General features: G+C 48.3%; 1 protein-coding gene across 1 annotated transcript; it reads left to right on the top strand.

Moving 5' to 3' along the window:
- Positions 1 to 1,715: 1,715 nt before the first annotated feature.
- NLE1 (notchless homolog 1) lies at positions 1,716 to 19,230 on the top strand. The gene is made up of 13 exons (XM_082201854.1): positions 1,716 to 1,817; positions 2,884 to 3,050; positions 5,814 to 6,031; positions 7,096 to 7,175; positions 8,008 to 8,084; positions 9,047 to 9,144; positions 9,964 to 10,156; positions 10,371 to 10,506; positions 10,884 to 10,930; positions 12,334 to 12,536; positions 15,235 to 15,394; positions 16,863 to 16,933; positions 17,867 to 19,230. The coding sequence occupies exons 2-13, from the start codon at positions 2,916 to 2,918 to the stop codon at positions 17,877 to 17,879; spliced, it is 1,431 nt and encodes a 476-aa protein (XP_082057980.1). The 5' UTR covers positions 1,716 to 1,817; positions 2,884 to 2,915; the 3' UTR covers positions 17,880 to 19,230.
- The last annotated feature ends 1,706 nt before the right edge of the window (positions 19,231 to 20,936 follow it).

Below are 20,936 nucleotides of genomic sequence, written 5' to 3' on the forward strand. Positions count from 1 at the left end.
ACAGGTACTACCCCAGTGCTGCACCTAGATTCGGTTGGGGGGGGGAGGAGACACTTCAGAAGAAAGAATTCACTGGAACTGAAAAATAAAAACAGTGCTGTTTTGGAGGTGGAACACGAGGATAGAGGGCTTCTTTTCAGAGAAGGGCCATGATGTAATCTACCACAGCACCAGGGTGATTTATGAACCTTCCTTCCTCTGGATCAAGGTGATAACGAGGCTTTCAAGTTTTGCTGTTGTTTCCGGCAGCATAAGGCTAGCTTCTCCCACCGCTATCACAGTCTGTCTCTGAGGAATCACAAGGCGTGGGGAGAGTTGCTCTTATGCTCAGAACCTGCTTGGGGGCTTCCCACTGGGGGCATCAGGTTGGCCACTGTGCAAACAGGAGGCTGGGCTAGATGGGTGCTTGTGAAGCATGGACCACTTATAAACGCCATCTCCAACTCCTCGAAAGATTCCATCAACAATGTCTCCAAAATATATTACACATCACTTGGGAAGACAGGCGAACTAATACCAGTGTACTGGAAGAAGCAAAGTTCACCAGTGTTGAAGCAATGATTCTTAACATCAACTTCGTTGGACTGGTCATGTGTGGATGCCTGATGATCGTCTTCCAAAGCAACTACTGTATTCCGAACTTAAAAATGGAAAGCGTAATGCTGGTAGTCAACAAAAGAGGTTTAAAGACTGTCTCAAGGAAAATCTTTAAAAATGTAGTATGTTGTTGCTGCTTAGTCGTTTAGTCGTGTCCGACTCTTTGTGACCCCATGGACCAGAGCACGCCAGGCACTCCTATTATTCTTCTATATGAGGGTTCAAGGGCTAAGGCGTGCCAGGTGAATGGAAAAGCTCCGGTAGCAGTGGCTTGGCATGCAGAAGATCCTAGGTTCCAACTGAAAGTCTGAATCCATAACACCAACCTAGAGGCAAGCAGATGATGGGAGAAAGCCCCTGCCCGCCGCTCTCTGCCAGAGACCTTGAAAGGCCGCTACTGCCAGTCAGAGTAGAGAATACTGGCCTTTATGGACCAAAGTTCTGTCTGACCCCAATCAAGATCAAACATGTTGTTGTTTAGTCGTTTAGTTGTGTCCGCCTCTTTGTGACCCCATGGACCAGAGCACGCCAGGCACTCCTGTCTTCCACTGCCTCCTGCAGTTTGGTCAGACTCATGCTGGTAGCTTCGAGAACACTGTCCCACCATCTCGTCCTCTGTCGTCCCCTTCTCCTTGTGCCCTCCATCTTTCCCAACATCAGGGTCTTTTCCAGGGAGTCTTCTCTTCTCATGAGGTGGCCAAAGTATTGGAGCCTCAGCTTCAGGATCTGTCCTCCCAGTGAGCACTCAGGGCTGATTTCCTTCAGAATGGAGAGGTTTGATCTTCTTGCAGTCCATGGGACTCTCAAGGGTCTCCTCCAGCACCATAATTCAAAAGCATCAATTCTTCGGTGATCAGCCTTCTTTATGGTCCAGCTCTCACTTCCATACATCACTACTGGGAAAACCATAGCTTTAACTATACGTACCTTTGTTGGCAAGGTGATGTCTCTGCTTTTTAAGATGCTGTCTAGGTTTGTCATTGCTTTTCTCCCAAGATCAAACAACATAATATACTGTACTGTATATTCAAGCCACGGCTCTCGTGCAGTTCCCCACTTTCCCCAGCAGGTGGCGGTGGAGTCCCCCCCCCCGTGAGACTTCTAGGCGCAGGGAGATGACGTTGTCAATTTCCCCTCCACGTGGGTGTAGCTGGCTTGCTTGCTAGCAAGAAGGAAAAAGTCTGCTCGGGGACTCCAGAATCCTAAAAGTGGATCAGCAGGTAAAGACCTACTTTTCTGTCTGCACGGGCTGCAAAGGATTTTGGCCCATGGGGTGGGTGGAAGGGAGGAAGAGAGAGGGGGCTTGGGGTGGGATGAAAAGCAGAATTTTGAACCAGGGGTTGAAAACGAGAAACGTGGGAAGGTTTAGGAGTATGTGCGTGAGAGAGATGGAGGTTTTGCTCCTGGTTTAAGAAGGCACCAGAAACTGATCTAGGAAAAAAGGGAGACCTAGGTCCATTATTATTATTATTATTATTATTATTATTATTATTATTATTTATTTTGTTATTTATACCCCGCCCATCTGGCTGGGTTTCTCCAGCCACGCTGGGTGGCTCACATCATATATCAGAAAATAGTAAAACATCAAACATTAAAAACTCCCCAATATAGGGCTGCCTTCGGGTGCCTTATAAAAGGCAGATAGTTGTTTATTTCCTTGACATCTGAAGGGAGGATGTTCCATGCAATTGTAGAGGGCACCTCGGAGCCAATAAAAAGGTAAATGTAAAGGTACCGTTAGGTCCAGTCGCAGATGATTCTGGGGTTGCGCACTCATCTCGCTCTATAGGCCAAGGGAGCCGGCGTTTGTCCACAGGCAGCTTCTGGGTCATGTGGCCAGCATGACTAAGCCGCTTCTGGCGAACCAGAGCAGCGCAAGGAAACGGCGTTTACCTTCCTGCTGGAGCGGTACCTATTTATCTACTTGCACTTTGACGTGCTTTCAAACTGCTAGGTTGGCAGGAGCTGGGACTGGACAATGGGAGCTCACCCCGTCGCGGGGATTCGAACAGCCGACCTCCTGATCAGCAAGCCCTAGGCTCTGTGGTTTAGACCACAGCGCCACCCGCATCCCTCGAAGCCAGTAGCCCTGGTTAACTCCACATTCCAGCAGGCCACCAGGGAATCAGCAGAAAGGCCATCAACATGGGATAAAACATCCCCTGCCACTCTCTGGAAACCATTTGGATCCATTAAGTTGTGGACCATCTGAATTGGTCCCACCTCCCTGCAGAGGGGAAGGGTCGTGTTTGCCCATATGATTGTCTGTGTTTTTATTCACAGGTCAAGGTGCAAACCTTAACAAAAACAATAAAATGACGGCGGACGTGGAACGACTCCTTATCCAGTTCAAAGATGAGGCCGGTGAGGCATTGGGCTCTCCCTTTGATGTGCCCATCAACATCACGCCAGAGAAGCTTCAGCTCGTCTGCAACGCGCTCCTGGAGAAGGTACTGGTGTTGGGATTGCGTCCCGGGCCAGAGTTAAGGTTAAGGGGAACTGGCTTCCCCCACGAGAAGCCAAAGTCACTTGCTTTTTGAATGCTACCCAGTCTCTTTACTCCACAGAAAAATGCAGCTCTTCATGGTTTAAGAAATGGCTACTCACCCGATCTGAAATACTCCCTTTGCAGGCAAGGCTAAATTCGTTAAAATAGAGCTCCAGAACAGATAAAAATCCAGACTTCTGTCCTCTAGTCTCCACTCTGTCAAATATTGATGAGTTCAAACCAATTAGCACAACGTTAAATTTAAAAGTAATTGTGCTTGGCAGGGGGTTGGACTCGATGGCCCTTGTGGTCTCTTCCAACTCTATGATTCTATGAATTAAAAATGTCGAGAGCTCAGAACCACAGACTCCGCCACTTTTTGTCATCTTTTTTATTTGTTTTTCAAAAATATAAACATAAAACATTGCAAAATCCAAATATCGAGATTACTCTGAATCGCCTGACTTCCCCATCCTTTCCATGGATGGGTCCTTTTAATTCTATTTTCAACTGCATATCAGTACTTCTCCAATTTTTCATCTTCCTAAATTATCTATACATTCTGTTATATTACAAGCGTGTTTAAAATCCTGCTAATGTTTTGGCCTGTTTACAATGGTTTTGTATATATATTATAAACATTTCCCCTTTTTAAAATTTCTTGTCTTCTTGATTCCTGAGCTGTCCAATTAATTTTGCCATTGTGGCATAGTCCTTCGACTTGATTTGCCATTCTTCTCTGGTCGGGGTTGTCTCTTCCTTCCAAACTCTGCCGCTTTTTAAATGCAGAACGTCCTGGGTTTAATCTCCAGGTAGGACTGAGAATGCTCCCCTGTGGAACCCTGGAGAGCTGCTGCCAGTCAGAGTAAGCAGTACTGTGATTGATGGGCTGGTGCTTCTGACTTGGTGCAAAGCATCTTCTTACTGTCCTAATCAAATCGGCCCTTCATTCAGAACCATGAGGACTAGAACCTTGCTTTAATTTTACGGGGAGGGCTGTGGCTCAGTTCTAGAGAGTGCTTTGCATGCATCGCCCAGTGTTCCCTTTGGCTTGTGAGCTACATTTCCAGTTCCCGAGGATCTTTTGCCTTCGAGCAGGTAGCCAGCTGTGCTGGGCCCGGGGGTAACCCGAGCAACACGGTCCAGGTCCAGTCCCGAATCCAAGGGTTCCGCGAGGAGTCAGTCCAGCAGGACATGAGGCAGGAAACCAGGCAAGGTCAGGCACAGGATCATAGGCAGGTTCTGGCAAACAGCAGTGACCCTGGAGCGGGGTCCAGCAGCCTTTTATCTCTGTCGGGGTAACGGCTGGTCCTGATGCCCCGGTGACTCACCTCCCTGTCTCGCCGAAAGGCGAGCACTCCTCCTGCGAGTAATAATAATAATAATAATTTATTATTATTTATACCCTGCCCATCTGGCTGCGTTTCCCCAGCCACTCTGGGCAGCTCCCAACCAAGTATTAAAAACAGTACAGCGTTAAATATTAAAAACTTCCCTGAACAGGGCTGCCTTCAGATGTCTTCTGAATGTCAGGTAGTTGATTATCTCTTTGACATCTGAAGGGAGGGCGTTCCACAGGGCGGGAGCCACTACCAAGAAGGCCCTCTGCCTCGTTCCCTGTAGCCTCACTTCTTGCAATGAGGGAACCGCCAGGAGGCCCTCGGCGCTGGATCTCAGTGTCTGGGCTGAATGATGGGGGTGGAGACGCTCCTTCAGGTATACTGGGCCGAAGCCGTTTAGGGCTTTAAAGGTCAGTACCAACACTTTGAGTCGTGCTCGGAAATGTGCTGGGAGCCAAGTATTCAGGTCTCTCCTTCTCTCAGACCTCAGCCTCTGCAGCTCAGGAGACGTCGGTGGGTTACTAGACCCAGAGGCCGCCTCAGCCTCTCCTGACCCAACTGGTAGTGGAGCAGCTGTAAGTGATGGTCCAGCTGAAGGCAACGAGGTCATCCCCGCATCTGGAGCCAGGGCAGGCTCAGGCCCCTGACTCAGCCCAACTGGTGCTTGTTGCAGGGGAACCTGTGCAGACTGCGGCTCTTCAGAATCAGGCCCCAGACTTGGTTCCGATGCCGCCTGAGGCAAAGGATCCGGTGCGGACTGAGACTCTTCTGGCTCCGAGCCCAAGTCCCAGGCTGTCAGGAAACTGACATCGGAGCAACAGGAGAAGGAGAGGCTCTCCGATTCTGCAGGAGAAGGTACCAGCACCAGGGGGAGACGCAGCTTGATAGAGGGGGGAGGAAATCAGCGTAACACCAAGGATCCAGGAGAGCAAATGGGGGAAGAGGGGAAAGGGCTCCGGGATTCTTCCCTGGACGTCAGTGAAGAGAGCACTGGTCCTCCACTACCCACGCCCTCCCTGCGCAGAAGACTCCCGCGCAATGAGAGGCGGAGACGACTGGGTGTCAAACAGCTTTTATGCTGGAAAAGGTTTAAGAAACACCCACAGACAGATTCTGCTAGTGACTGAGGCAGCCACGCAGAGATGGGCTGTGCAGTCAAGACGGTGTAACCCAGGCCATTAAGCTCCCAAACGGGGACAGTTTACGCACGAGTAACTCCAAACCACTACACAGGCCATCACACCAACGGGAGAGCCCGCATGAAAAGTCCTGTCAAGCAAGGACCGTTAAATTCCCTTTTTTAAAAACAGCGATTCGCTGTTGCCAAAGCAGTGCACCTAACACGCAGTGTCTGCAGCTGAAACCCCGACTCTCTCCCATCATAGGAGGAGCCGCTGCCACTGGCTTTCTATGTGCGAGACTCCGAGATCGTAGCCTCCCTGCAGCAGACGTTGGCAGGGCAGGCCCTGGAGACGGAGAAGGTGGTGGAGATCGTCTACCAGCCGCAGGCTGTCTTCAAAGTCCGTGCCGTCACCCGCTGCACCAGTTCTTTGGAGGGGCACAGCGAGGCCGTCATCTCGGTCGCCTTCAGTCCCACTGGGAAGTAAGTTGAGGGTCCAGCCGGGGTCCGAGTGGGGGAGAAGTACAGAAAAGGAACAGGCAGAGCGTTCCAGGCAGGGTGGATAAAAATCAATTATTTTTTAAAAAATCATATTTTTTAAAATTTAAATCAGATTTTTAAAATAAAATGCTTTCGGAGGAAAAATCTTTCCAAAGATAGTTTTCTATTTAAGTTACATTATAGTCTAAAGGCTATTCATCGGGAAATAAGGATTTGTTTTAAGTTTTTCCTGTGTGCTAAAACTCAATCTAAGTTGTTTAACATGTTTAACCACATCAGTTAACAAACATGGATACATACACTATGTTATTGCTTTAGTTAAATAAATTATTTAAATTGTTCTTAAGGAAATGATTGTTTTTCTCCTTCCAATAAGGGACAGCAGTAAAGTTGTCCACATATAAACAGTTAACTTATTAAACCTCACAATAATTTCTTAATTATCTGTCTATGTATTTCTAATTGTATAACCAAATCAGTAATTTCTGATATAACTGTAAAAACTACTCTGAAAATTTATTATTCTAAAAATGAAACCTTCCTCTCGTTGTAAATATTAAGAATGAGCAAGGGTACCAGCAAGAATGAGTTTCTGTAAAAAGAGTGATTTAAATCAAGTCTCACTGACTAGTGATTTAAATCAAATCCACCCTGGTTCCAGGGATGACTAAATGGCTGGCTGGAGCCGCTTTGACCTTTCTTTGCTAGGTTGCGTCCCAGCGATGCACGGAACCTCCTTGCCCTTGAGCGAGGTGATAACGAGGCTTTCAAATTTGACTGTCACTTTGTTTCCCGATGAGCAGGGTTCCCCAAACTTGCGCCTCCGGTGTTTTTTGGGACTACAACTCCCATCATCCCTAGCTAGCAGGACCAGTGGTCAGGGAGGGTGGGGATTTGGGTCCAAAAACAGCTGGAGACCCAAGTGTGGGAAAATCCTGATTTAGAAGATGGGATTGTGCCTGCTACACAATCCCAGAATCTGCCCTGGAAGGTCCCAAAGTGAGAATCTACATGCACCCACCTGTCCCCCCCCTGTCCTTCTCAAGGTACCTTGCCAGTGGCTCCGGGGACACAACTGTGCGCTTCTGGGACCTCAACACGGAGACCCCGCACTTCACGGCCAAGGGTGAGTCTCAATAAGGCTGTGGAAAAATGTCTTCCAGGAATCTGTCTTGAGTTGGTGGCTGCCCCAGGGGCTTGCGGATGGACTATGTCTATCTGGCTTTGGTTTTTAGGGGACAAAAGCCATGGCTCAGTGGTAGTGCATTTGCTTTGTAGACAGAAGGTCTCAGGTTTGATCCCCGAGATGTCCACGTTGGGCAGGGAATTCTCCCTATCTGAAAACCCACATTTTCTGCCTGTTCGGGCACAGAGCAGTTCTAGTCTCTTTCCGCTTGCTGTTGATTTTAATTCTCTCTTGAATCTTAACAAAATACTTTAAAAAAAAAATACTCTCACTGGCTCTTTCTTTTTTTAAACTTATTTATTTGGTTTTATCCAAATTATAGTTTTACAATCACATATGCAACATAAAAACAAGATTCTATAGAACAGGCACCCCCAACTTGTGTCCCTCCAGATGTTTTGGCCTACAACTCCCATGATCCCTAGCTAACAGGACCAGTGGTCAGGGATGATGGGACTTGTAGTCCAAAACAGCTGGAGGGCCGAAGGTTGGGGATGCCTGCTATAGAATCTCCTGGACTTTCCTCCTCCCCTTTGTGGGTTCTGTTGTTCATCATTTCCTCCTGCATCTTTTATAACAATCCGAATATTTTACATCTCCCTTATATCCAAAATTCACCATTAAACTACAAGTATTATTCCAATCCCACACACAATTTTAACTGTTTGCAATGGTTTTTAAGATAAGTTAAAAAAATTCCCCCATTCTTTATTAAAATTTTGTTTTTCCTGATTTCTGATTCTTCCGGTTATTTTGTCAATTTTTTCACCAGGTCACCGTCACTGGGTGCTCAGCATAGCCTGGTCTCCTGATGGCAGAAAACTGGCGTCTGGGTGCAAAAACTGCCAGGTACAGGGTGTCCCTCGCCTCTGGGTCTTGATAGTCCCTCTGAATCCATCCTGGGCTGGGTCTTTCTTTCTCTGAGCCGAGGACAAACAGGGACCCTCAGCAAAAAAATGTTGCAGCACGGCGTGCTTTTCTTCAGAGTGCCAGCCATTCCCTTTCACGGGTTCCTCCATTCCGTTTTCTCCCTCCTAGTCTTCTGTCCCTTTCAACAGACAAGAGTTGTCCTCACCAATAAGTGCAGGGAAATATTGTGCTGTTGAGTACTTCTGATCAGGATGCCCATTTTGGGGATGCTCCATTCCACATTGCCCTTTCTGGTATTCTCTCCCTGCACACAGACAAGGACCAGCCTCTCAGATAAGGACCGGCACAACAACAAAGTGTTGCTGTGTCAGGCGCTCCTGTTCAGGATGCCAGCCATACCCTTTTTTGGGATACTCCATTCCACATCGCCCCTTCCAGTATTCTCTTCCCCATCGCAGACAAGGACCAGCCTCGTAGTTAAGCAAGGTTTCCAGCTAACTGTTGCCGTGTCAAGTGCTCCTGTTCAAGATGCCAGCCATACCCGTTTTGCGGATACTCCATTCCATTCCACCCATATTTTGTTTCTCTGCTTTTTCCTGCCAATGGACAAGCTGTGTTCGTGGCCAGTGAGCACGTTCAGTCCTCACTGAGCTATTTTAGGTTTTCCTCCCCCTTAACTCTTTCCACCTCTATAAAGCTTTTGGGGGATGGCGTTGTAGTTCTGCAAACCTTGATTCCTTGGACGTGACTCTTGCCACTTTGGCGATCACTGACGGCTAGCCATGGCGGTGATGTTCTCCCTTGTCGGAGAGAGTATAACTCTGAATGCCAGCCACTGGGAATCACAGGTGAGCAGAACTGCTGCTAAGGTGAGCTCCGTGTAGCAATCTCTCTGTCTGCCTGGGCCACAGCCGTATTTCTGATTTTATCCTTTCGTGCAGATATTTCTCTGGGATCCCGAGACGGGGTACCAGATCGGACGGGTCCTCATGGGGCACTCCAAATGGATTACTTCTCTCTGCTGGGAGCCTCTACATCTGTAAGTCTCCCCCATTCTGGACACCCCCCCCAAAAAAAAACCCCCACCTTCTAATCCTTTGGGTTACTTTGGATTGCTTTGGATTTCAACCCATTCATCCATCAGCATGGTGTAATGGTTAGGATGTCAGGCAAGGGCTGGGAACACCTGAGTTCAAATCTCCCATTCAGCCGTGAAGTGACCTTAAGCTAGTCGCCATCTCACAACCTGACCTCTCTCCCTAGAGCTGAGTGTGCCTTGAATCAGCACAAATACAGGAGGAAAGCCTAGATTGCTGTACCGGCTCTCAAATCTGTTTTTCCTTTTTTAAACAAAAAATGCAAGGTTCTAACCCAGCATGACTAAGCCGCTTCTGGCGAACCAGAGCAGCGCATGGAAATGCCATTTACCTTCCCGCAGGAGCGGTACCTATTTATCTACTTGCACTTTGACATGCTTTCGAACTGCTGGTTTGGTGGGAGCAGGGACCGAGCAACAGGAGCTCACCCCGTCGTGGGGATTCGAACCGCCGACCTTCTGATCAGCAAGTCCTAGGCTCTGTGGTTTAACCCACAGCGCCATCTAAACCAGGCATTGGCAAACTCGGCCCTCCAGAGGTTTTTCAGCTTACAACTCCCATCATCCCTAGCTAACAGGACCAGTGGTCAGGGATGATGGGAATTGTAGTCTCGAAACATCTGGAGGTGCCTATGCCTGGTCTAAACAATGATATCTTTAGCAGGCACGGAAACGAGTATATCGTGAGGACGCCTGCCTGATATCAATAGGCAGGGAGTTCCAACGCCTTAGCTTAAGGTTTCCTGGTTTTGCCCTCTGCAGGAACCCGGAATGCCGCTACCTGGCCAGCTCCTCCAAAGACGGCAGCGTCCGCATCTGGGACACAGTTGCAGGCCGGTGCGACAAGATCCTGACAGGCCACACGCAGTCGGTGACCTGCGTCAAGTGGGGCGGGGACAACTTGCTGTACTCCTCGTCTCAGGATCGGACCATCAAGGTCTGGAGGCCCCTGGATGTAAGTCTGGGAAAGTCTGAGAAATTAAGAAATGCAGGCGAAGCGATAAAGAACGGAAAATCATCAGAGGTGGATGACGAAAGTCTAAAATATTGTATGAGATAAAAAGTTATGCTAAATGATTTTTGAAAATTATATGTAAAAAAACCCAATAAAATGTATATAAAAAAAGAGTTGTGAGTCAGGGACTGATTTTTTCTGTTCCGCTTTTCAGGGAGTCCTCTGCCGCACACTTCAGGGCCACGCGCACTGGGTGAACACTATGGCTCTCAGCACAGACTATGTTCTCCGCACTGGGGCTTTTGAGCCGGCCGAGGCTTCCATCAACCCCCAGGACGTCAGCGGATCCCGTAAGTGGCATCAGGCTACTGCCTCTCCTTTTGCTTGTGTTCGAGGCAGCGAATCACAGAGTCCTGCAGTCGGAAGGGAACCCGTGGGTCATCTAGTCCAACCCCCGCAATGCAGGGATCTCAGCTAAAGCATCCATGACAGATGACCAGACAACCTCTGCTTAGAAGCCCCCCAAGGAAGGAGAGTCTACAACCTCCGGGGGGAATTCTTACTCTTTCTCTCTCCCTGGGAGAAAGGGAGCTGTTGCTGCAGCTTTAGCACCATGAAATCAGCATGAAATGCAGAATTTTGAGCATCCTTGGGAGCTCAGTGTTCTAACCAAGCAGATTCCTCTGGCTGCAGGTAGTTCCTAACCTGCGTTTCTTTCTTCCTACAGTGGCAGAGATAAAGCAGAAAGCACAGCAGCGGTACAGCCAAGTCAGGGTAAGTCTGCCCTCCTGCCTGCCCTGGCCACGAAATAGCCGCTCGGCTGCAGCTCCCAGAGCTCTCAGCAAAGGGGTTGGTTGTTCAATCACTCTGGGAACTGGAGCTCTGCAGAGGAGAATAGGGCTCTCCCAACAGCACCCTCAACAAACTATAGTTCCCCAGTTTCTGTTTCTTTTCCCCCCAATAATTTTTTCCCCCAAATATCTTAAACACAATACAGCTTAACAATATTATTCTTCTTTCAATCTATATCTCACCTGAGTTAACTTCCCTCCACCCCTCTTCTGGCTTCTTTACGTTGCTCTTACTTAAGCGTGATTACTATATATACATTCTATAAATGTCTATAATTCCTTAATAAATTTTTGTATTATACTTTAGACAGGTACATTCCTTATTACATTACAGCATTACATCTTGTGGTCTAACCAAATGTTTACAATAAATGTTATGAATTTTATTTCAGTCCTGTGAGTGTCTTTATCTATGTAGTTTTCTCTAAGTATACCATAAATTTGGACCATTCTTTTGGGAATTTCTCATCATCCTGCTGTTGGATTCTTCCAGCTAGCCTTGCTATTTCCGCATACTCCAATACTTTCTGTTGCCATTCTTCAATTGTCGGGATATCCTGTTGTTTCCTTCTCTGTGCGAGGAGTAGTCTTCCTGCTGTTGTGGCAAACAGGAAGAATTTCTGATCTTCCTTTTTAGTGTCCTCTCCAACCATTCCTAACAAAAATGCCTCCGGTTTGTTATAAAAGGTGTACCTAAATATCTTTTAAAACTCATTATACACACTATTCCTTGTCACACAACCACCACATGTGGTGAAAATTTCCCTCTCTTACCAGTGCATTTCCAACAGTTCTTATTTTACATTTTGTACATCTTTGCTAGTTTGGTGGGTGTTAAGTACCGCCTAGACATCATTTTTAACAAATTCTCTTTTAAGGTCATGGATGCAGTAAATTTTATTCCTAAATTCCATAGCCTTGTCCATTTCTCATACTCGATATTATATCCTAAGTCCATTGCCCACTTAGTCTTGACCTCCTTAATTTCTTCAGCTTTTGTATGCCATTCCAACAAAAAAATCATATACTTTAGTTCCCCAGTTTCTAGGGGTGAAGCTATGGCGGTTTAAAATTGTGCTTTAAATATAGAACGATGAGGTCTCCGTCTTGGGCAGCTGGTTGCATCTTGCGCCAATGAGTTCCCAAGTTTAAGCCTTGTTGAGTTGTGTTGGAAAGAATCAAATGTGACTAACTTGGGCCTATTCATTTCATTGGCTCCCCTTGGGTATAGTTGATTAGCAAGGAATCTGGTGCATCTTAAGGGGTGGTCGGTCCCAGAATCCCATTCTTCTCGCTGAAAGAGGGCACTTCCTTCTCTGCCCACAGGGCACGGGGCTCGAAAGGCTCGTCTCTGGGTCGGATGACTTTACGCTGTTCCTCTGGGTGCCTGCAGAGGACAAAAAGCCTCTGGGGAGAATGACTGGCCACCAGGCGTTGATCAACCAAGTCCTTTTCTCTCCCGACACGCGGATCATTGCCAGTGCGTCCTTCGACAAGTCTGTCAAGCTGTGGGATGGCAAAACGGGCAAGTAAGTGTGTAATCATTATACCGTTTCCCTTTATCTCAAGCCGGTTCACAATTTTCCAAGGAAGAGCTATGAAAATAATGATGGACGTATCAAAGTACTCCCTGTTACAGGGAAATGATTAAAAAGAGCTATACAATGGTGCCCCGCAAGACGAATGCCTCGCAAGACGGAAAACTCGCTAGACGAAAGAGTTTTCCGTTTTGGAGGTGCTTTGCAAAACGAATTTCCTATGGGCTTGCTTCACAAGACGACAATGTCTTGCGAGTTCCTGCTGGTTTTTTTTCCTCCCCCCCCCTTTTTCTAAGCCGCTAAGCCGCTTATCAGCTGATCCGATCAGCCGCTAAAAGCCGCTAATAGCGCTAATCCGTCAATGGGCTTGCTTCGCAAGACGAAAAAACCGCTAGACGAAGAGAATCACAGAACGGATTCTTTTCGTCTTGCGAGGCACCACTCTATTTAATCAAAAACACACACGCGTTTGGTCTTAGGCCTCAGCTGCGCCTTGGGAATTACGATTCCTTTCAGTTTTCCAGTTCATCTTTGTAAAACAAGTTCCAAGTCCTCATGAGGGCGTTCCATCAGGGATGCTGAAAATCAGAGTCTCTTCATAGGCTGGTTCTGGAGGGAAGGGGGATGAAGCACATTCGCGTCACAGTCTTAACACAGCTGGAGTTCTTGTTATTAAATATACCAAGAAAAAAAGCACACCAAGAACTCCGGCCGATATAAGTTTCAGTAGTGCGAGTGGTCCCTACTCGCAAATCAATGGTCAATTGTAACAAAAACTAATCCATTCAAAACTGTGTACAGTGGTGCCTCGGGTTACATATGATTCAGGTTACAGACTCTGCTAATCCAAAAATAGCGCTTCAGGTTAAGAACTTTGCATCAGGATGAGAACAGAAATCGTGCTCCGGCGGCGCGACAGCAGCAGGAGGCCCCATTAGCTAAAGTGGTGCTTTAGGTTAAGAACAGTTTCAGGTTAAGTACGGACCTCCGGAACGAATTAAGTACTTAACCCGGGGGTCGGCAACCTGCGGCTCCAGAGCCGCATGCGGCTCTTTAAAGCCTTTGCTGCGGCTCCGGGGCGGAGGGGAGGGGAGGAGGCGAGGGGCGGAGGCAAGGAGCGGAGGCATAGGCGCAGACTCCATGGGGCCTGAGGGGGCCCGAGCCCCCTCAAAAATTCGTTTGGGGGGCTCTGCCCCCCCCAATAATCTCGGGCACCCCTCCAGCATCAATCCCCACGCCTGCGCCGCCAGCCCCCGACGGGGGCCCCCTCCCCGGCTTGCCAGCTCCGCGCGCGCTCCGCCTCGCCTGCCAGCTCGGCTCACTCCTTCCCTCGCGCAGCTTGTTTTGAAATTCCCCTTCCAGCTCCGCCACGGCTCGCCCGCTCCCTCCGCCCTCGCCGCCGCCGCCGCCGCCTCCTCCTCCTCCTCCAGTCCTCTCCCCTCGGCTGTCCCCGGCACAGGCTGCCTCACATACGCGGCTGCAGGCAGCCCCCGGAATGGAGTCCCCGCGCGCGGAAGGGAGTGGCGGGCGCGCAAAAGGAGAGAAAGCCGCCGGCGCGCGGAAGGGGCCGGTGGATGGATGGACCGGCGGGCGGCGGAGGCACCTGGCTGGAGGGAGGTGGCGCGCAGCGGAGCTTCCAGCAAGTTACCAGCGCGTCGCCAAGGGCGCACCTGCCTGGCCGCCAGCTGGAGGCTGAGGGCCGCGCTATCTAGACTTTTGGCTTTTGGTCTGCAGAAAATGCACCCACACCCAACAGGGGGTGAGAAAGGCCTAAATAGCTTTTTATTATCACTATATGTATGGTTCACTGGGGCCCTGGTTAATTTTCTTTGGCATTTTGTGGCATTGATTATGCAGTCGCGGTCGCGTGGAATTCCACGTGGAGTTAGTTGCCTGAAGCCCCTTTTTAAGCGAAGCCCCTTTTTAAACTTAAGCAGGGGAAAGTTTGGTGAAAGTTTGGTGAATTGCTGCCAAGGAGTGTGGTGGAGTCTCCTTCTTTGGAGGTCTTTAAGCAGAGGCTTGACAACCATATGTCAGGAGTGCTCTGATGGTGTTTCCTGCTTGGCAGGGGGTTGGACTCGATGGCCCTTGTGGTCTCTTCCACATATGTATGTGAGCAGGTCTTCTCCAACATGAACTATATTAAAAACAAACACCGATCACGCCTCACAGATGACAGCTTGCAAGCCTGTGTGAAAATGAAGGTGACGTCTTACAGCCCTGATGTGCAAACACTGAGCACTGAGGTTCAGGAGCAAAAGTCCCATTAACCTGGTTACCTGGTTGTAAATTAAATATTTTAATTAGCTATTAATTTGTCCTTTTTTCTTGAGATTGACAGCTGACTGCACGATCCTGTATATATAGCATTAAGGCAAGAAACAATATATGCAGTGTTATATTTGTTTTAAATGTTGCAATGTTTTTGCGGCTCCCAGTTGTTGTTGTTTTTTCGGAAATGGGTCCAAGTGGCTCTTTTTGTCTTAAAGGTTGCAGACCCCTGACTTAACCCAAGGTACCACTGTATTCTGACAAGGGTTACAAACTCAAATAGAGATTACAAATTCAAACAGAGATTACAAACTCAAACTCATAAGGATATGTATAACACAATAATTCGTTACAGAATTAGAGATTGCTGTGCTTTTTTCTTGGTAGAGTCTTAACACACACACATTTCCCACACTAGGTACCTCACCTCCCTGCGGGGGCACGTATCGGCGGTGTACCAGATCGCGTGGTCGGCCGACAGCCGCCTGCTGGTCAGCGGGAGCAGCGACAGCACACTCAAGGTCTGGGACGTCAAGACACAGAAACTGGCTGTCGACCTTCCTGGCCATGCGGACGAGGTAAGTCAGTGGTGAGGTTTTTCCTCGGGGCTGCTTGGGTAGGAGAGGATGGGGCGGCAGATTGAGGACCCCGACCCCAAAATTGGCCCGTTGGTGGTTTGTGGATCAGAGGTAGGGAACTGGAGCCATTCCCCCCTTGCAGGCTGATTATTGACAGGTGGGCAAAACCCCTTTCAGCCAGATCCATCGTCACTTGACCTGCACCTGGACATGCTATATGACATCAGGGGGTTCCTGATTTTAAGCTCTTCTAAAGGGGCGCGGGTGGCACTGTGGGTTAAACCACAGAGCCTAGGGCTTCCCAATCAGAAGGTCGGTGGTTCGAATCTCCGCGATGGGGTGAGCTCCCGTTGCTCGGTCTCTGCTCCTGCCCACCTAGCAGTTCAAAAGCACGTCAAAGTGCAAGTAGATAAATAGGTACCACTCCGGCGGGAAGGTCAACGGCGTTTCTGTGCGCTGCTCTGATTCGCCAGAAGCGGCTTAGTCATGCTGGCTACATGACTCTGAAGCTGTCTGCGGACAAACGGCGGCTCCCTCGGCCAATAAAGCGAGATGAGCGCCGCAACCCCAGAGTCGGCCACAACTGGACCTAATGGTCAGGGGTCCTTTACGTTTTTTAAAGGGGCCAGAAGAAGAGTTCACTTTGTTTAAAGGTAAAGGTAAAGGACGCCTGACAGTTAACTCCAGTCTCAAACGACTCTGGGGTTGCAGTGCTCATCTCACTTTACTGGCCAAGGGAGCCGGCATTTGTCTGCAGACAGTTTTTCCGGGTCATGCAGGCAGCATGACTAAGCCGCTTCTGGCAAAACCAGAGCAGCGCACGGAAATGCCGTTTACCTTCCCGCCGGAGCGGTACCTATTTATCTACTTGCACTTTGACATGCTTTCAAACTGCTAGGTTGGCAGGAGCAGGGACCGAGCAACGGGAGCTCACCCCGTCGCGGGGATTTGAACCACCGACCTTCCGATCGGCAAGCCCTAGGCTCTGTGGTTTAGACCACAGCGCCACCTGCGTCCCTTTGTAAACTTGGTTTACAAGCTGCAAAAAACATTTCTTTAACCCCCCCCCCCCGCAAGAGGGACCGATTCGATCCTTGCTCACTTATCTGTTAAATACTTCTATATCCTGACTGTTTGTGCCACCCAAAGCCTGGCTGCCATGGTCCTGGTGGAGGGCAGGTCAAATGATTAAACACGCACCACATAACAACCCGTTGTCGTTTCCTGAACTCAGCCTGCTGAGAACCTGAGCGTGCACTACCTTTTTCGCGCACAAAAAGGGAAAATGAAGTTGTTAGTCCTCAAGATGGCTGGGAGCTTCCTCGAGCTGCGGTGGTGAAATCTTGCTCGCTCTTTTCTTCTGGCTTTGCTGTTTCTTTGGCAAAGCCCACTGAGGCGCATTCGAGAAAAGCATCTCCGAGCTCCTCAGAGCGGCTGTGGACTGACCCTCGTCTTGTTCCCTTCCCAGGTGTTTGCAGTGGACTGGAGTCCCGACGGACAACGAGTAGCGAGTGGTGGGAAGGACAAATGTCTGAGGATGTAAGTGGTCCCCCCATTGTTTGCTAGTTCCTTGAGATATCAGGGCAGGGGTTTTTGCCTGGAAGGTGGGTCACTCCATTATCTTCAGAAAAGGAACATGATCTGCAAGCTTCTCTCCCCTTTTCATTGCACTTCTGGTGTCACTGCCTGTGTGTGAGAGAGAAAAGTGAGGGAGTCATTAGTGTACCTGGCTATTTAGAATAAGGGGGGCCAATGTGGCACCCTCCAGGTCCTTTTGGACTACAACTCCCATCATCCCCAGCGAATGGTTGCCCAATGGGTGTTGAGAGCCTTTGACATACACATTGGTTATCCCTGATTTAAAGAGTACATTGGTACCTCGGGTTACATACGCTTCAGGTTACAAACTCCGCTAACCCAGAAATAGTGCTTCAGGATGAGAACAGAAATCATGCAGTGGCGGCGCGGCAGCAGCAGGAGGCCCCATTAGCTAAAGTGGTGCTTCAGGTCAAGAACAGTTTCAGGTTAAGAACGGACCTCCGGAACGAATTAAGTACTTAACCTGAGGTACCACTCTAACTAAAATAAAAGAGAGAACAATATAAAGGGCAAGTCTCTGCCCCCAAGGGGCCTACAGTTCCACATTTTCAGTTCTGTTGGCTGTGTGACCTAGCGACTGAAAATCAGGCCTGATCAGCCACAGATCTCACTGGGTGTGCTTGGGCGAGTTGCTGTCCAGCCTGACTTACCTCACAAGGTTGTTGGGAGGAGAAAGTGGGTATCATCACCCTGTGGGGGAACCCACAGGTCTTGCCACACTACAACTCCCATCATCCTTGACCCACTGGCCGTACTTCCTGGGGGCTGGTGGGAATTGTAGTTCAGCAACAGCCAGAGGCTCCCCTTCAGCACCTGCCTTTGAGGAAAGGAAAAATACAGATATTTTTGATGTTTTTCTTCTTCTTTAAACAGATGGAGACGATAGCTGTGAGGAAAGGACTGTCACAAATGGAGCCCATCCGCTTGGCGGTTTCCCCCCCGGCACAGGCTGTGGCCTGCCAGCCTTCCATTTTCAGGAGGGCTACTTGAATCAAGACTGTTCTCTCTTTTTGGATCCAGATAAAGGAGTCCTCTCCTCTCTTGTCAGCCGGCTTCTGGGCTACTTGATTCCTCTTGCTAAGTTGTTGCTGCTCACGGTTGTCTAAAACCTACACACAGACACACACACACACTGCCAGTCTTCCCTGATGAGAGCTGGCGCAGTCTAGAAGTCGAAGCGGAAGCAATCCAGAAGGTCCTGAGTTCGAATCTCCCCATTTTAGCCATGGATTCACAATGTGTCGTTAGGCCAGCATCGGCCCACCACCACCATCCCACCATGGCCTGAGAAAGGGATGATAACCTTATTTCTTCCCCTAATCGCAAACCTGGGTGCTGAGTGCTGAAAAGACGCTTCCATTGAGGAGCAAGACAGAAAGTTTGAGCACTGATAGAACCCCTGAGGTTCAAAGAAATGATAAATAAATTGATAAATCTCTCTTTTAAGCAGTTTGCAGCTTACCTTAAAACACCAAACAGTCTGTATTTTCAAAGCACCAGTGTAAAACATCAGAAACGAAAATCGGGAAGCACAACAAAGTTCCCTGTTTAAAGTAGCATGATTAGCTGAAAAACAACATATTCTCTTACATGTGCGAAAAAGAAACCCATTACAAAAAAGAATCAAATGCAAAAAGTATTCCGTGAGTAAAGCATCATTAGCAGCTAAACAAAAATAATGGTTTGTATTAAGTTTAACTCGGGGCAGACACATTAGAATTGGACTCACGGTACCCAGGTCCATTATTTTATGTGGATCTCAAAGTTGGACCGCTCAAACGTTTATCAGTGCGTGAGTCACAATGGTCAATGGGAGGAAGTTAACATTCCATAAGGCACCTTGGATTTATTTGTTTACCAAAGAGACTAGTCCCTTTGAGGTCAGGGCAAGCGTGCCACGGCCTTCCTCCCCCTTTCTCTTCTAATATCATTTGTCTTCATTCAGCTGCCTCAGAGGCCTGTGCCCAGGGAGGCAGGCAGCCTATAAATATTTTAAATAAATAGCTTTTGGCAGCCAGTGTGTAACGGTTAGAGTGCCAAGACCAGGGTTCAAATCCACCACTCAGCCGTGAAGCTCACTGGGTCACCTTGGGCCAGTCCCCGTCTCTCTCAGCCTAACCTACCTCACAGGGTTGTTGTGAGGGAAAAATAGGGAGAGCGGTGAGCCATGTTACCTTAAGCACGTTGGAGGAAAATGTGTTTTGTAAACATAATGAATAAATCAATTTTTAAATTGCCTTATTGATTCCCCCACCCCATTTTTTTTGTTAAGCCATCCAAGCAAAACGGCCATCGCTGTTTAAATCCATAATCTGATAATTTAGGAGATAAGCATTATTCTGGTGGATTAGAAGAAAAGGCCATCTGGTCCGACCGACATCCTTGTTCCCAGAGCGGCCAATCGAGATACCTCTTTGGAAACCAGCAAACGGTGGAAGAGCAGCTTTGTTTTCTCTCCGGCTTGTGATCTACGGGCGCAAGGGATCATTTCTAGGGAACAAAACTGCCGGCATCTTAATGCCGTTTTGCAAATCTATGGCGCGGCTGCATTTGGAATGCTATTTGCAGTTCTGGTTGCCTCGCCTCAAACCTCCGAATATCGTGAGGGGAGTTTGATCACATTCACATTTTTATCTTTCTGGTAAATTGAGAATACAAGAAGAGCCACAAACACTTCAGCAAATGGCCGGGCTGGTGGACTTTGCAGAGAGCATCGTAATACGAAAAAGAGTGGACAATTATTATCTGTTCCTGCTCTCCTTATATCTCGCTCTACTCATCCCTTTGTGGGGGACGGAGGTTTGATTCTTTTCCGTCCCCTCTCGCCGAAAAAGGCCTTCACCTCCAAAAATGAGCAGGGAGTTCCCTGTTGAGAGAAGGCCACCATCAATTAATCAACATCAGCTTCAGTTGATTTATCTACATAAATGCCAGGTGTGGTTTTGGCAAGCTGCACAGCGGCATCCTCAGGAATCCCCGGGGAATGGCTTTCTCGATGGTTCTTAAATTGCCTGCCAACTTGTCTTGTTAAATGCTCTTTTTTTTTTAAAGAAAAATGTGTCGCCTTCCAGCACAGAGCTGCAGGCTGCAATGGACCCCTGAGGAGATATTCCATCGCTCAGAACAGCACTGGCTGTTCAGCAAGTTAAAACCTTCCCCTCATGGTTTTCCCTCCTTTCCCAAAGCTGATGCCGCCTCAAGATTATTTGGGGGTGCCGGTTTGGTTTAATAAAATTATTCTGATGCTCTTAAGCAGCACTTTGAGCCGGAGGGCCGCATTCAAATCCGCACCACCTTCTGGGGGCCACATTGGCATGGTGGGCAGAGGCAGAAAGGGGCATGTGGCCAATAAATTACCTATTTTCAAATATTTTGAGGGGGGAATTGATTCGTAAAATACACGGTTTTCAGTCTAGACCGAGGAAGCCTCTTGTCAACAGGCGACGCCACATGATTGGTTGGGGGCCTGAATTTGCTAGAAATGGCCTCGTGGCCGACTTGGTGGGGCACCAGTTTGGGCCACGGCATTTAATGAACAACAAAGTGGAAATCTGAATCTAAAGACCCGACTGGTTTAATTATTTTTTTATAAAGCACTGAAAGGCCTCAAGTGAATGTTGTTTTCTTAAAAGCGCTGAGTTCTCTGTTAATAATAATAATAATAATAATAATAATAATAATAATAAGATGCACATAGTTTTTAGAGGAGGAAAACGATAAAAAAAAATATTCTGAATGAAACAGTGGATGTATGATTTTTGTGGTTCATGCTGTGGCCACAGACGTGATCTGATGGTGTATTTGGGGTGACCCAATGCAAAAATCCTGAGGATCCATGTGCTCTTACCTCCCCAGCTACTAGTCCCACATACTCTCTTTTATCACAGCGCCTAACCCTGTATTTCAGGTTCACTCATGTCTCTGCCCTCGTCCTGGAACAACT

The sequence above is a fragment of the Podarcis vaucheri genome (assembly GCF_965113315.1).
Source record: "Podarcis vaucheri genome assembly, chromosome: 15".
NCBI lineage: Eukaryota > Metazoa > Chordata > Lepidosauria > Squamata > Lacertidae > Podarcis > Podarcis vaucheri.

What these genes read in the sequence shown, in the direction of transcription:
- NLE1 (XM_082201854.1), top strand. Translation starts at nt 2,916, where the DNA reads ATGACGGCGGACGTGGAACGACTCCTTATCCAGTTCAAAGATGAGGCC. An exon ending in GCAACGCGCTCCTGGAGAAG is followed by an intron (nt 3,051 to 5,813) that starts GTACTGGTGTTG and finishes CTCCCATCATAG; the next exon opens with GAGGAGCCGCTGCCACTGGC. An exon ending in GCCTTCAGTCCCACTGGGAA is followed by an intron (nt 6,032 to 7,095) that starts GTAAGTTGAGGG and finishes GTCCTTCTCAAG; the next exon opens with GTACCTTGCCAGTGGCTCCG.